General features: G+C 39.8%; 1 protein-coding gene across 1 annotated transcript in view; it reads left to right on the forward strand.

Moving 5' to 3' along the window:
- Window positions 1–463: 463 nt before the first annotated feature.
- Window positions 464–16,689, forward strand: part of RXFP1 (relaxin family peptide receptor 1) — a 90,063-nt gene continuing 73,837 nt past the window's right edge. Inside the window, exons 1-2 of the mRNA XM_061140705.1 lie at window positions 464–509; window positions 742–879. Of these exons, the coding sequence (XP_060996688.1) occupies window positions 464–509; window positions 742–879 (184 nt within the window). The remainder of the gene's footprint in view (window positions 510–741; window positions 880–16,689) is intronic.

The raw sequence follows: 16,689 nt of genomic DNA on the forward strand, positions 1-16,689 counted from the left end.
CAAAATTAACTCATGTCCCTCCACACAAAAACCTGCACATAGATGTGAATAGGAGCTTTATTAAAAAGTGCCAAAGCTTGCAAGATGTCTTTCTGTTAGGTGAATCAATAGAATCAATCAATATGGTTCATTCAGACCATGGAATATTATTTAGCACAAAAAAGAAATGAGTTAAGTCATGAATAGACATAGAGGAACCTCAAATGAAGCCTGTAAGTGAAGGAAGCCCATATGAAAAGGGCAGGAAGCATTTTATTGGATGCTACATGCTACAGAGCACAGGGCCTGCCCTCAGGAACCTGCTCTGATAGTTCCTAATACCTGGCCTGTTCTCTTCCACCCCAGTACCAAACCAGCCATGATCCTCAGTCAACAGTAAGAATGAAAGAAAGTCCTGATTTTTTAAATGATTGAATGAAAAATTTTTGAAAGAGAAAAGGGGAATTGAGCTCAACTCTAAAGCATGGGCAGCCCTTTCATAGAAAAGAAGGATGACGAGGACATTGCAGGTGGGAAATATGAGCAAAGGCAAAGAGCGGGGCATCCTGGCATTTTCTGAAGATGTGGCAAAGAACTTCCGTTAGGTGTGGAGGTTCTTGGAAAAGCATTGGCCTCAGGCTAATGCTCAAGGTGAGGCGGCATAGGGAAGGTGGGACCTGCCAGGATGAGGAGGTTTGCGGAAGGTGGGGAGTCACTCCGTGCAGGGCCTTGTGTAAACCCCTCTCCCCTCCCACATCGCAGCCGCTCCCGGCAGAGCACAGAATGTGCCCTGCGACCTGGGCTACTTCCCCTGCGGCAACACCACCGAGTGCTTACCTCAGCAGCTGCAGTGCAACGGCGTGGACGACTGCAAAAACCACGCGGACGAGGACAGCTGCGGTGAGCAAGCCCCGGGGTCACAGCGGGGCGGGCGGAAGGACCGGGGTCGGGCCCTGGCAGGACCGGAGGGAGGACTGGGCTCCGGTCACAGCAGGACCCAAGGGCAGGAGGGCCAGTGTCAAGGTGCTGAGACTCTTGAAATAGAAATGGGAAAAGAGAAATGAAGTTGAAAAGCAAAATATATGTCACTTAAGGAAATCTTACATTTTATTTTATTAATTTAAAATATTTATTCTTTTTTTTTCTTTTTTTTTATTATTATTATTTTTTTTCCAGTGGGTTTTGTCATACATTGATATTAGAAGATATGGTATTATATATATATATATAATATAATATACACACAACAGAACACCACTCAGCTATTAAAAAAAAAAAAAAGAGTGAAAGAATGCCATTTGCAGCAACACACGTGGACCTAGAAATGACCATACTAAGTGAGGCAGGCCAGACAGAGAAAGACTAACGCCATATGACATCACTTTTATGTGAAATCTAAAATATGACCCAAATGACCTTATTTACGAAACAGACTGGGAGACATAGAAAACAAACTTATGATTACTGAATGCATAAGGAGACTGGGGAGAGAGCAATTAGGAGTTAGAAACGAACAGATACACACTATTTGTAAATAAACAACATGGACCTACTCCATAGCACAGGGAATATATTCTTTATCCTATAATAAACTATAATGTAAAGGAATCTATTAAAGAATATATCAGTATGATAATTTATATGTGTGTAACTGAATCACTTTGCCGTACACCAGAAACTAACACAACATTATAAATCAACTATACTCCAACATATTTTCTTTAATCCGTTCTCTTCTATGTATTTGTATCACAGTTAATATTTTAAGAAAGTAATGATTGTGGCACATGGTTAAATTTAAGCCATAGACCTACTCAGTTAATATCTTATAGACAGAATGGTGTAATTGTGAGGATGGGCTCTGGAGACAAGGTTGCTTGGTTGAAACCTGGGGCAATAATAACCAGTTATTAACCTTGAAGGTGTTTCTTAACCTCTCTTAGCCTCAATTTCCTTGTGTTGAGAATTGTACCCACACTAACAGAATTTGAAAAACTCCACGGACAAGAGCAGCCTGGCAGGCTACAGGACATGGGATTGCAAAGAGCCGGACACAACTGAGCAACTGCAAACACACACACACGGAAATTTGAGCAGATTGAATCAGAAAAGCACAGGTATTCAGCAGATGCTGTTCGTCAGCTGCTGGTGCTTGTTCTTATCGTTTACTTGGTACAGTTATGAAGGGAAAATGAAAAACAGACATTTTGTCTGTCTAAAACAGACAAAATCAGTAAGTCCAACTTACCTCTCTCTTAACTAACAACCATATTTATGACCTTATAAAGCCTAAAGTAGGGCTTCTAGACAGCTAAAATTTAGCTTTCAATTGGGTTTTTGTTCAAATTTCTAAAGGTCTCAAAAACACACATTCATAAAAAGAACTTAAACTGGCTAGATCCGGGGGAGGGAGGTGGAAATGGGCCTTGGTTAACAGTATAAAATAATGAGATTTCTCACTCATGGAAAAATAAAGTGCTATTTTTAGAGGACAAAGACATGCAAGCACAATTTTGTGCTGCATAAATAGCTGATTCCTCACTGTTACCACTCCCTGAAGTATTACAGACCTTTTCATATTAATTTTATTTATTTATTTTTGGCTGCACTGGGTCTTTGTTGCTATGGAAGCTTTTCTCTCATTGCAGAGAGCAGGGGCCCCTCTCTAGTTTTGGTGCGAGGGCTTCTCACTGTGGTGGCTTCTCTTGCTGTGGAGCATGAGCTCTAGGGCAAGTGGGCTGAGTAGTTGCTGCTCCTGGGCCCTAGAGCACAGACTCAGTAGTTGTGAGCCACAGGATAAGTTGCTCCACGGCATGTGGGGATCTTCCTGGACCAGGAATGGGACCCACATCTCCTGTACTAGCAGGCAGATTCTTTACCACTGAGCTACCAGGGAAGTCCCTATTACAGACTTTTAAAGGCATTGCCTTGAAGGAATTAAACTTCTAGGTCTGGATAACTGTCTCTAGGTGGTGGCAGTAACTCAGAACTGAGCACAGTCTAAATCTGAGCTTAAGCTGCAGTTGCCTTTGTTTGGGATGGCTGTGCAAATGTTGACCCATCGAGGTCATCACAGAGCACTCAGCTGAGCTCCCCTTGCTATAGCAGGTACCTACGAGCTATCTATTTCCCACGTGGTAGTCTGTATATGTCAAACCTAAATCAGGAAAGGTCTATTTCTTCATCTGTAGAAAAAATTAATTTTGATAAAAAGCATGGACATGACTCTTGTGGAAGCAACACTTAGCGAGACCTAGAGACTGTCACAGGCTTCCCAGCTGGCCCTAGTAGTAAAGAACCCACTTGCCAATGCAGGAGACATAAAAGACGTGGGTTCAATCCCTGAGTTGGGAGGATTCTCTGAAGGAGGCCATGGCAATTGACTCCAGTATTCTTGCCTGGAAAATCCCATGGACAGAGGAGCCTGGCAGGCTGCAGTCCATGGGGTCACAAAGAGTCTGACATGACTGAGTGACTGAGCTCAATGGGAACCAGAATCAGGCTGCAGATGGATTCCCTGTAATGGTTCCTTCTTTCCCCTCTCTTTTCCATCCTCTTCCTCCAGTATTTTTGCACTCTCTGCAGGTCTGTGGCCCATATGTTTCCCCTTCTATTTCTCCTCTCCAGCTGCCCCCTTCCTTCTTTTACTCTCTCTCAATTCCCCTATTTCTTCCTTCTGTTGTCCTCCATTCTTTGCTCTTTCAAACCAAACACACCACAGTGTTCATAAATTAGACTTTATTATTGAACTCATTTCATTAAGCTTATAAGCTGCTCATTTCAAAGATTTTAACACCTTTATTTCCAAAGAAAGAATCCAAGAACTTGTTTTTAATTTCTAAGTAGCTATAAAAAGATTTCTACCACCCCTACCCCACCCTTGGGCTGAGGAAACCAGAAGGGTGGTTTGTATCTTATGGTCAGTGGATTCTTTGAGAATCAAGAAAATCTTCAGTGTGTGTTAGTCGCTCAGTTGTGTCTGACTCTTTGCGACCCCATGGACTATAGCCTGCCAGGCTCCTCTGTCCATGAAATTCTCCATGCAAGAATACTGGAGTGGATTGCCATTTCCTTCTCCAGGAGATCTTTCCGACCCAGGGATAGAACCCAGGTCTCCCACATTGTAGGCAGATTCTCTACCATCTGAGCCATCTATAAATCCTCTGAAGACTATAAAATGGTGTATATTTGTGTACATGTGCCTTTTCAATGAGAAAAGTGTCCATAACTTAATCAGCTTTACAAAAGGTATAGAGTTTTTAAAAGGTAAAAAGCTTCTTTATTCCTATTATTGGCTAAAACAGAAATCTCCTAAAAAGAAACAATTTCATTATGAATTGGAATCAGTTTCTCCCAATTAGCACTCCAAACTTGTTCATATAAAATCGATAGGTCGTGTGCATAGTTTCAAATAATTGCAACAGTAACAACTTTTCCTTACCGTCTTTGATTTCTTTATAAAATAGAAGCAAAGTTGTAGGAAGATTCCTTAACCAGGCATCAGAAGGCTCAGACTCAGAACGTGGAAGTGCCTCTTTCTGTCTATTACTTAGATGAATCCTTTCTTTAGGCTCAGTCCCCTTCCTTTCTTGTGAAACTGGAATAATAAATTTGTTGTGAGGATTAAGTGAATTATCTGGGTAGAAACGCTTGTCATGTAACAAGCACACAGTGAATCTGGACAGACCAGAGTATTGACTACCATGCTTGGCAGTTACTCTGGAAATTCACATCTTTGAAATTCTGTCCCAGGAATTGTTTAGATTTGACTGGACTCCAAACATGCTTCCCTAGTAGCTCAGTTGGTAAAGAATCTGCCTGCAGTGCAGAAGACCCAGGTTTGATCCCTGGGTTGGGAAGATCCCACAGAGAAGGAAATGGCTTCCACTCCAGTATTCTTGCCTGGAAAATGCTATGGACAGAGAAGCCTAGTGGGCTACAGACTATGGGGTAGTAAGAGTTGGACACTACTTAGTGACTAAACCACCACCCACCCACCACACCAAGGAAGTTCTGGTTTGCAGTTGTGAAGGGAAGTATGAAGCAAGTTGAGACAAGGTAGTATAAGTAATCTGTCCCCAAGGTTCTGATAATAAGTCATCTTAGGGATCTCTGACATGAGCAGGGAATGCTATATACCACTAACTTTTATGAAAAAGAAATATTCAGAGCATGGATCAAATAACTTCTAGCTACATGTACATATAAATACCTTAAACCTTAACATGTGAAGATAAATAGCATTTTGTTTAATCAATTATTATTAATTATTAAAAATACAGGTGAAATTTGAAAAGCAATTAATATCTTAAATTTTTATTAGACAAAAAAATAATATGCTCCTTTAAAATCTTTGTTGTTCATCATTGTCAACATTTAAAAATCCACATGTCCAGTTTGGTAAATATGGGGAAAATCATGATCCACCCTTATGAAGACATGTCTTTGTAACAAATACAGTGTTAAACTGTTACTGGTCTTCTTATGCCAAAGTTAGATAACGCTCATGAAATTCACCGAAACGGGAAGGTCTCCAAAGGTGGTTCAGAACCAAAGTCATCAGCAGCACCCAGGAACGTGTTGGAAAGGCAGACTCCCAGTCTGCATCTCAGCTCTATTGACTCAGAAATTCTGCCACTGGTTCTGCAATTGCTCTAAAAGATCTTCATGTCATTCAGGTTCACAGTAGACGTTGAGCACCACTGACCTAAACCCAAAGGAGCAGAAAGTAAGGCATGCACTGGAGATAGTAGCCGAAGCAAAACGAAACCAAAATCAAGACTTCAGCATAGCATACAAGCATTCTCATTTGCTAAGAAACTCCATTATCACAATCATTATCAATTTGTTTTCGTTTCTATAAGACAAATTGCCACTCAACTAGTGGCAGTCATCTAGAAAAAACAAAAAATTGAACTATGCTCAAAACCTCAAAGATGGCCAGTTGGGATGCTTCTGCTGTCCACATGTAGGTGTGGACATCCTCTTCCCAAAGAGGATGTCAGAATTTCACACCATCATTACAGTCCAGATGATAAAAAATTATGAGATGTAGTTATTTCTGCCTGCTTCTTATTCATTTCCTTCACCAGCTGTATTTTTTTCTTTGTTTTATAGTATCTGGATAATTTACGCTCCCTAGCCTGTCCATTTTTAAGACATCCACATTTAAATTTGGTCTAATGCTAATTAAATCAAGTCAGAAAGTTAGTTCTTTTCAGAATATGTAACCCTCATGCCTATTTGAATAAGCAGCATTAAATGTATTTGTAATCACGTAACATATAACATCTTAGAAAGTGAAGTCCCTCAGTCGTGTCTGACTCTTTGCGACCCCATGGACTGAAGCCTACCAGGTTCCTCTGTCCATGGGATTTTCCAGGCAAGAATGCTGGAGTGGGTTGCCATTTCCTTAGATATAAATAAAAGAAAAACCCACAGATAAAAATCCCTTTTAGAATAATTATTTACAGCTTAGTATATTGTAGAATAAAAACAATTTTCTAGCAGAAGCAGAGACATTTTTCTTAACTAAACCTTTTAAAAGATATATCCTTTAAAAAGTAGCTCCAAAAACCTCTCCTGTATTCCCTTAAAGAATTTAAACATTGACACCAATAATAATTATTAAAGTGGAGAAATAAGTCAAACAGAATTAGTGACAAAATTTAGAGAAGTCACTAAAAAAATGAAACAGTCACTAAAACAGTGACTGTTTAGTCACTAAAAAACAGTCACTAAAACAATGAAAAAATGAAAATCAAATAAATTAAACTGATTCCCCATGGATTGAACAATATAAACTGATTATATCTAGAAAGAACTGTTACTTTTGTATTATCACAGGCATTTTAAACAAGAAGTCTTATTTGGCAATAAGTTCCCAGTTCTCTTAGAAAACCTATGAAAGAAGAATATAAAATATTAAAAAAATAGTACAACAAGCCTAAGATATCAAATCACTGAACATTTTTCATGGACCCAATACATGAAAAAATTTTAATCAGTTTTTGATGTAAAATGACAAAAATTTTCAGCTGAATTCACAGGGATCCCTTTCTTTCTAAAATAGTTAGACAATACAGAATTTGTATATATATGTCTACTAGATGGTTATGATGAAGTTCACATCTTTTTCATTCTATCCCTGGAATTGTTTACATTTGACTGGACTCCAAACCAGTGAAGTCCTAGACAAAACTGAATGTATCATTTTTATAACTTTGATCCTTTCTGATAAGCTCCAACATGGAAATGTACAAACTTTTCCCTGATTTATGCTATTTGATATAATTTCCATAAAATTTCTATATGTTTTTGCCATTATTACTAGCCCATTTTTCATCTCCATACAAAAGCATCACAGATTCAGCCAGAATAGAGACCAATAAAAACTAGTTTTTAAGTATCATTAGCGCAGCATTTAGTGTGACAATTATGAACCAAAAAAGGAAGGGCCATTCACTATTTCAGCTAAAGCTCTTAAATATGTGGGACAACATGTGTAGGTAAATACCAAGGGGATCTGTTAACATAAAAGTGAAGACTCTCATTCATGCATTATTTGGGGAAACTTCGTTGGTGGTCCAATGGTTAAGACTTTGTGCTTTCATTCCCAGGGGACATGTGTTCAATCCCTGGTCAGGAAACTAAGATTCCCACATGCCAGGAGGCATAGTCAAAAAAAGAGGGGAAAGGAATTATTTTCATTCATTTTGAATTGAATGCTCTAACTTTACAGTAAAAATGAAATATTAAAATAGCATCAGATTCACAGATGCTTTGCAATTTATCGATTACACCCAGATTTGTATTTTAAAGGAACTCTGCACTTCCAGATTAGAATTTGCTAGCAGTTCTTCTGTATTATAAATAAATGACAGTACAAAGAAGGCTACCCATCACAGTCACACTCACCCAACTTCATCCCCCTTGGAGGCAGGTTGAATCACTCTACCATGAAGACCCAAGTTCAGATGCTCAGCTTGATAGACTCAGAGCATCGGCCCTGCTTTGAACTTTGACAGCCTTATCTACCGGAGAAGGACGAAGACGTTGGTTTCTCTGTTTCCGTATTTGTATTTCTTTGCTCCACAGGGAAAATGGAAGCTTCCTCTAATACGTTTTTGGGTGATGCAGTAGGTTAGCATGCACTAAAAACTGATGTCCACTGGGAACCTCAGAATGTGACCTTACATGGAAATAAGGTCTTTGTAGATATAATGAACTTGAGGAGTTTCTGGTTTCCCCTAGTGCAGCCCAGGCAGACCCTTCTCCTCTCCCTTTCTGGTCCAAATCTCTTGTCCAGACCGGGAAGAGCAAAGCCTAGCTCTTATTTTTGTTTTTCCACAATCATTGTCAATGCTCAAACCTGGGCCTTTGACAATTAAATACTAAAAATTTGACTCCTTTATTTTCTGCAGACATCTGCTTCATTTCTTCTCCAAGGCAATGAAAGGGGAAAATTCTAGCATCTTGCTACAAGAAAAGGGCAGAGTGTAAGGCATTCAAGGGAAAGAAAACTAACATCCTAAATATTTGCCTGTCACTGGCTGGCACTAATCTATAAGAATTAGATAAACAGTATTTATGGGTATGATGGTGTGATATGTATGTATGATATATACTTTTTAATAGGCTTATAAGAATGTTTGAAGTGTATTCAAGGATTCTTTTAATTTTTAATTGGGCCTTCATTTAAAATTCTGAGTTGCTAAATATTTCTTCATTTCTTCAATACAGCTTTTTACAGAGCTGTCAGAATGATGGCAATGCCAGATCGTTTGATGCAGAACTTAGCTGTTCTCATTTTAGAATATTTCATCAGAGTTGTGGGTTCATCTCTTTTAAGGCTAAAAACACAAGAGGAAAAGTGACATGCAGCATAAATACATGTATTGATAAACAACTATGCATTGTATGTCCAAAAATGGCTGTTTTTCTGTTTATTATTCTCAAAATAGCATTAGAGAAACCTAAGTAGCTGAACCCTTGGCTTTTCTATAAATACAAACCTTTTTAAAACCTCAAATATGTTTATCTGTTTACCCAACAATCCTTCAAAGTTTGAGTTAACTACACAAAGACTCTCAGCTGAGAATGCCTCCTTTGAGATAAGACACAAAAGGCAGTTTCTATAGTGGTTCCACTTCCTTTAAAATATCCCCACAATAATGTCACACTCAATTTCTTCAAAGAGTTGCCTCTAAAGGTGCTCAGAGATAGAATCACAGATGTAGAAAACAAGCTTATGGTTATCAAGGGGAAAAGGTGGGGAGGATAAATTGAAATATTGGGACTGGCAACTGATACACCATTAATATAATAGATAACTAATAAGGACTTACTGTGTAGCACAGGGAACTATACTCAATACTCTGTAATGGGAAAAGAACCTTAAAAAAGAGTGGATATATGTATTCATATATACTGATTCACTATGCTGTACACCTAAAACTAACACAACATTGCAAATCAACTATACTTAATAGAAATTAATTTAAAAATAATAAAGGAAACTATAAACAAGATGGAAAGACAACCCTCTGAATGGGAGAAAATAATTGCAAATGAAACAACTGACAAAGAATTAATCTTCAAAACATAAAAGCAGCTCATGCATCTTAATATCAGAAAAACAAACAACCCAATCAAAAAGGGGGAGGAAGACCTAAACAGACATTTCTCTATAGAAGACATACAGATGGCAAATAAACACATGAAAAGATACTCAACATCACTCATTATTAGAGAAGTGTAAATCAAAACTACAATGAGGTATCACCTCATACCCATTAGAAGGGCCATCACCAAAAATATCTATGAAGAATAAATGCTGGAGAGGATGTGGAGAAAAGGGAACCTTCTTGCATTGTTGGTGGGAATGAAAATTGATACAGCCACTATGGAGGACTGTATGGAGATTCCTTAAAAAACTAGGAATAAAACTACCATATGACCCAGCAATCCCACCACCGGGCATATACCCTGCGAAAACCATAATTGAAAAGACACATGTACCTCAGCACTCATGGCAGCACTATTTACAATAGCCATAACATGAAAGCAACCTAGATGTTCACTGGCAGATGAATGGATAAAGAAGTTGTAGTACATATATACAATGGAATATTGCTCAGCAATAAAAAGGAACACATTGGAGTCAGTTCTAGTGAGGTGGATGAACCTAGAGCCTGTTATACAGAGTGAAGTGAGTCAGGAAGAGAAAAACAAATATCATATATTAACGCATAAATATGTGATCTAGAAAAATGGTACTGGTGAACCTATTTGCAGGGCAGGAAGAGAAGTACAAACATAGAAAACAGACTTATGGATATGGTGTGGGGGGAGGAAGGAGCGGGTAGGAGGAATGGAGAGTCGCATTGACATGTATACATTGTGCATATGTGTTAGTCACTCGGTCATGCCCGGCTCTTCACGACCCCATGCCAGCCAGGCTCCCCTCTCCATTGACTTCTCCAGGCAAGAATACTGGAGTGGGTTGCCAGTCCCTTCTCCAGGGGAGAATGTATGTAAAATATGTAAATGTAAATATGTAAAATAGATAGCCAGTGAGAAACGGCTCTATGGGCACAGAGTGCTCAGCCCTGTGCTCTGTGACAACCTAGAGGGGTAGGTTCATGCTGTTGTATGGCAGAAGCCAACACAACTACCCTTCAATTAAAATAAATGTAAAAATAAAGGTACCCACAAAGAGGCATACCTATTTCGTCCAGCAAACTACTGTCATTTAAATTCAAGGAGCTCTCACACTACTGGTTTGATGAACTGGTCTATCTGACCAGGTAAAGGTCAGGTCTAAATTCCCCAAGGTCTAGTCTAATGGCCCAGGACACCTCTACCCTAGGGATCATTACTTCCTGGGAAAAAGATGCTCCACTCTGTGCCCCAGAATGGGTGCTGAGAATTGAGGAAATATATGAGAATTAAGAATGTTCCACTTAGCATAAATCTAAACTGAATTAACTAACCACCTATTCATCCATTCTGACTTTCTTGGTTGGCTCAGATGGTAAAGAATATGCCTGCAATGCAGGAGACTTGCATGCGATCCCTGGGTTGGGAAGATCCCCTGGAGAAGGGAATGGCTACTCACTCCAGTATTCTGGCCTGGGTAATCCCATGGACAGAGGAGCCGGGCTGGCTACAGTACATGAGGTCGCAAAGAGCCAGACATCACTGAGTGAATAACACTTATTTCATCCATTTATCAATAAGACTATATTGTAGGCAATAGGATTTATGCCTTCAGTTTCATAAGACAGAGGCACAAATCTCTCAGCTTTTGAATATTCAAAATCCCTACTTGAAAGGAACCCAGGAGTGGCCCCTGCAAACCTACAGGACCATTTGGAAAGCATGCTCTGGAACAGGTGGCCCCGCAGGCTGATAAAAGATGCAGAGTCCTGAGCTCCACCCCCAGAAACATTAGCCCAGTATTAAGTAGGAGCAGGGCCCAGAAATCTGCATCTTGGGTATATAGCACACTTGTTAAAGTTTTGAAATGGCTCACTTCCCAATGCAGACAATTTTATTACAAATTCAGAACCCCTTGAAAGTAATTTATTAGCCTAAAGCAGTGATTTCCAAGCATGAGCAGACATCAGATCAGCTGGAGGGCTTGTTAAAATGCAGAAACCTGGGCCCCACCTACAGAGTTTCTAATTGAAAACCCCTCAAGTAGGGTTCAAGAATTTGCTTTTCTTTAAAGTTCCCAAGTGACACTGAAGCTACTTATTGTGGATCTGCACTCTGAAAACCACTCAACTAGACATGTCTTGTGCAAACGCAAAAGCAAACACTTCCAAAGTTATTAAAAGATGGCGCTATGAAAGGGTTGGGCTTCCCTGCTGGCTCAGATGTTAAGAATCTGCTTGCAATGCAGAAGTCCTGGGTTTGATCCCTGGGTTGGGAAGATCCTCTGGAGAGAGGAATGGCAACCGACTCCAATATTTTTGCTCAGAAAATTCCATGGACAGAGGAACCTGGTGGGCTATATAGTCTATGAGGTTGCAAAGAGTCAGACATGACTGAGCAACTAGCACTTTCACTTCACTTTCATAAAAGGGTTAAACAAAATCAAAGTTATTTCACTGAGCCTGAGTTCTCCTTTCATCATATTAACCTGAATTATTAATTCCAAGTGGGGATGCAGGATTCCCAAGCATATTAAGCCACAGAACTCTCTTCTCAAGGAGAATCCTGGGAAACTGTTTGAGGACAACCTAATATAGCACCATCACAAATTATGCAGTGCCTTCAAGAAACTTAGACCTTTCTCATCTCCCTCCAGACCTCACCTCTTGACACCCCGTCCACCCCACCCCTGATGCCAAGGATGTCAGGGAATCTGAGAGCACGGAGGAGAGAGATGCGTGCTCAGAATTCAAGTTGATGGGTCTCACCTACTTTTCCATAAAACTAAATTGTAACTAATATTTGGTGCTAGTGGAATAGTAATTTACTGTTTTATGTACTTTATGAGAGCTAGTAAGAGTCATATTTTAACTATATTGAAAGTACCTTAGAAGTCACTGAGGCAATAAAAATACATAGGCTAAGATTAATTCCTATCATGTTCTCATAAGGAGATAAAATACATATATAAATAGTCACAGTATGAAGCAGATTACAATAAGTGTAACAAGACATATGAGCAGTGTGCCCTTAAATTACAGACGACTTGCATTAATCTTACTAACAAACAGCAACTTTACTAGGGAAAAGAACGTGTTCATTCTGATTGACAGGCTTTTTCCGTTGCTAAATCTAACTCTTCTCCACTACAATGTGAGAAGTGCCTTGATCAGAGAAAATTCCATAACATAGTTCTCCCAAAACTTGCTGCAAGAACCCCCAAGGCATTGATGGAAAATACAGACCTCCAGAGCCCCTATTGGCCAAATAAATCAGAATCTCCAATAGAGAAAGAAGCCTGGAAATCTGTGTTTTTGTTAAGAGCCCCAGTTCCCAAATTTTATTATAATGTAAGAGAGACTGGGTTTTCTCTGAAGTGTCTTTCAGGACAGAGACCCATTCATTCATTCATTCATTCATTGAATTAATAAATACTTATTAATGCAGCATGCAAGACCAGGTTTTTCTTGGTCTATGGCATTCATTTTTATTCAGAGCATCATTACATGTTTTTAGCTTTAAAAAACTATTGTTAGTAAATATATATATATCTGATCAATGGTGTTCATATTTCACTACCCACACATACTGGAAGCCATATGCCCTAACATAGTATCCTCTTAGTACCATGCAGTTTACTCGATGATACTTCAAGAGACACCAGAGAATCAATTTCAGTGGGATCATAACTAAAGCCTGAAAAACCACTCTGCTCACTGTCTCATACGTCCTTAAAATATGAAGGATATATAGGATTTAAAATATAGAAACACATGTGCCAAAAGCTGTTTTCTTAAAAATGCTAACTTTCCAACCTTGCAATTTTGGCTACGTTTTCTATCCCTGCCTTCTGGTGAGAGGAAGTCATGGGTGGGAAGAAGAAAATGCTTTGGGAAAGCAGGACGGAAGGTAAATGTTAATTATGAACAGGTTTGTTTGTTTGAAGATGTTGCCATTTAAAAAGAGAATGCCCTACAAAATATATGCTCTGACTTGGGGAAATATTATGTAAGCCGTCTTGTCCTGTTTCCTTCTGCATTCTCAAATTCCACATCACCCCGCTTTCTCTTTTCCCTCTCTTTTCTGTGCTTTCTCTCTCGTGTGTGTGTGTGTGTGTGTGGGTGGGTGTGTGTGGGTGTGTGTGTGTGCTGAGGTAGAATGAGATAGAAAAGGAGAGAAAAGATAGGATTAGAAAGGGACAGAGCAGCGAAGCAGTGTAAGTGACTACATTACTTAGGTATGTTGGACTAAATTGTTGCAAATACACCATGTATGGTGAATCCCTTTAGGACAGAAGGGTGAGAAACTGATGCTGAAGGACAAAGCATTAGGAAAGGTTGCTAATGCCCGTGATGCGAAGCACTGCACCACCTATTAATGGTAAAAGTGCTGCAAATTGAAACAGCTCACTTGTAAAAGCTCAGTTAAACATAGGGCCTGCTGAAGAACCAGAGCAAAAAAAAGCAACACCTACTGGCTGTCATCCAACCTTGCCGTCTTATGAATGTCATAGCGGCAGTGAGACGCCACCAGTGGAAGCAAGCCCGGCTCTGCCAAGCCGCCACGTCTTCTGAGTCCCATCGCTGTGTGCTGAGGTCCAGGTGGATGGGTCAGGACACGAACGTGAGCATGGGTAGCACTGCCCCTGCCCCAGACAGGCCTTGGCAGCCTGTGAGGTTGAGTCATTCAGACTTCCACTCTCCAGCTATAGATACCAAAAAAACTCTTCTATAGAATAATCAGTGCCTTGTCAGAGAGCCAAATTCAGAGAAAAAATAACGATTATCTTATAAAGAGAAAAGATATCTAAGCCAATTGAGTCTTAAATTGAAGAAAGTAGGGAAAACCACTAGACCATTCAGGTATGACCTAAATCAAATCCCTTATGATTATACAGTGGAAGTGAGAAACAGATTTAAGGGACTAGATCTGATAGACAGAGTGCCTGATGAACTATGGACAGAGGTTCATGACATTGTACAGGAGACAGGGATTAAGACCATCCCCATGGAAACGAAATGCAAAAAGGCAAAATGGTTGTCTGAGGAAGGCTTACAAAGAGCTGTGAAAAGAAGAGAAGAGAAAAGCAAAGGAGAAAAGGAAAGATACTGCCATTTGAATTCAGAGTTCCAAAGAATAGCAAGGAGAAATAAGAAAGGCTTCCTCAGCAATCAATGCAAAGAAATAGAGGAAAACAACAGAATGGGAAAGACTAGAGATCTCTTCAAGAAAATTAGAGATACCAAGGGAACATTTCAAGCAAAGATGGGCTCAATAAAGGACAGAAATGGCACGGACCTAACAAAAGCAGAAGATATTAAGAAGAGGTGGCAAGAATACACAGAAGAACTGTACAAAAAAAGATCTTCATGACCCAGATAATCACGATGCTGTGATCACTCACCTAGAGCCAGACAGCCTGGAAAGTGAAGTCAAGTGGGCCTTAGAAAGCATCACTACGAACAAAGCTAGTGGAGGTGATGGAATTCCAGTTGAGCTATTTCAAATCCTGAAAGATGATGCTGTTAAAGTGCTGCACTCAATATGCAAGCAAATTTGGAAAACTCAGCAGTGGCCACAGGACTGGAAAAGGTCAGTTTTTATTCCAGTCCCAAAGAAAGGCAATCCCAAAGAATGCTCAAACTACCGCACAATTGCACTCATCTCAGACGCTAGTAAAGTAATGCTCAAAATTCTCCAAGCCAGGCTTCAGCAATACATGAACCGTGAACTTCCAGATGTTCAGGCTGTATTTAGAAAAGGCAGAGGAACCAGAGATAAAATTGCCAACATCCACTGGATCATCAAAAAATCAAGAGAGTTGCAGAAAAACATCTATTTCTGCTTTATTGACTGTGCCAAAGCCTTTGATTGTGTAGATCACAATAAACTGTGGAAAATTCTTCAAGAGATGGAAATACCAGAACCCTTACCTGCCTCTTGAGAAACCTATATGCAGGTCAGGAAGCAACAGTTAGAACTGGACATGGAACAACAGACTGGTTCCATAGGAAAAGGAGTACGTCAAGGCTGTATATTGTTACCCTGCTTATTCAACTTATATGCAGAGTACATCATGAGAAACGCTGGGATGGAAGAAGCACAAACTGGAATCAAGATTGCCGGGAGAAATGTAAATAACCTCAGATATGCAGATGACACCACCCTTATGGCAGAAAGTGAAGAGAAACTAAAAAGCCTCTTGATGAAAGTGAAAGAGGAGAGTGAAAAAGTTGGCTTAAAGCTCAGCATTCAGAAAACTAAGATCATGGCATCTGGTCCCACCACTTCATGGGAAATAGATGGGGAAACAGTGGCAGACTTTATTTTGGGGGGCTCCAAAATCACTGCAGGTGGTGATTGCAGCCATGAAATTAAAAGATGCTTACTCCTTGGAAGGAAAGTTATGATCAATCTATATAGCATATTAAAAAGCAGAGACATTACCAACAAAGGTCCGTCTAGTCAAGGCTATGGTTTTTCCAGTAGTCATGTATGGATGTGAGAGTTGGACTATAAATAAAGCTGAGAGCCGAAGAATTGCTGCTTTTGAACTGTGGTGTTGGAGAAGACTCTTGAGAGTCCCTTGGACTGCAAGGAGATCCAACCAGTCCATCCTAAAGATCAGTCCTGGGTGTTCATTGGAAGGACTGATGCTGAAGCTGAAACTCCAGTACTTTGGCCACCTCATGTGAAGAGCTGACTCATTGGAAAAGACCCTGATCCTGAGGGATTGAGGGCAGGAGGAGAAGGGGATGACAGAGGATGAGATGGCTGGATGGCATCACCGACTCGATGGACATGAGTTTGAGTAAACTCTGGGAGTTTGTGATGGACAGGGAGGCCTGGTGTGCTGCGATTCATGGGGTTGCAAAGAGTTGGACATGAAAAAAAAAAAAAAAAAAGTTGGACATGACTGAGTGATTGAATTGTCACATCCAGGGCCAAACAACTTCTCTTACCCACGTGTTTTATCTGTAACATTTATAAATGTATAAAATTCATAACATTAGTATGAAAGTTAATCTACTTTAAATTTTTTTTAGTTAT

The sequence above is a fragment of the Dama dama genome, chromosome 5 (assembly GCF_033118175.1).
Source record: "Dama dama isolate Ldn47 chromosome 5, ASM3311817v1, whole genome shotgun sequence".
NCBI classification, from domain to species: domain Eukaryota; kingdom Metazoa; phylum Chordata; class Mammalia; order Artiodactyla; family Cervidae; genus Dama; species Dama dama.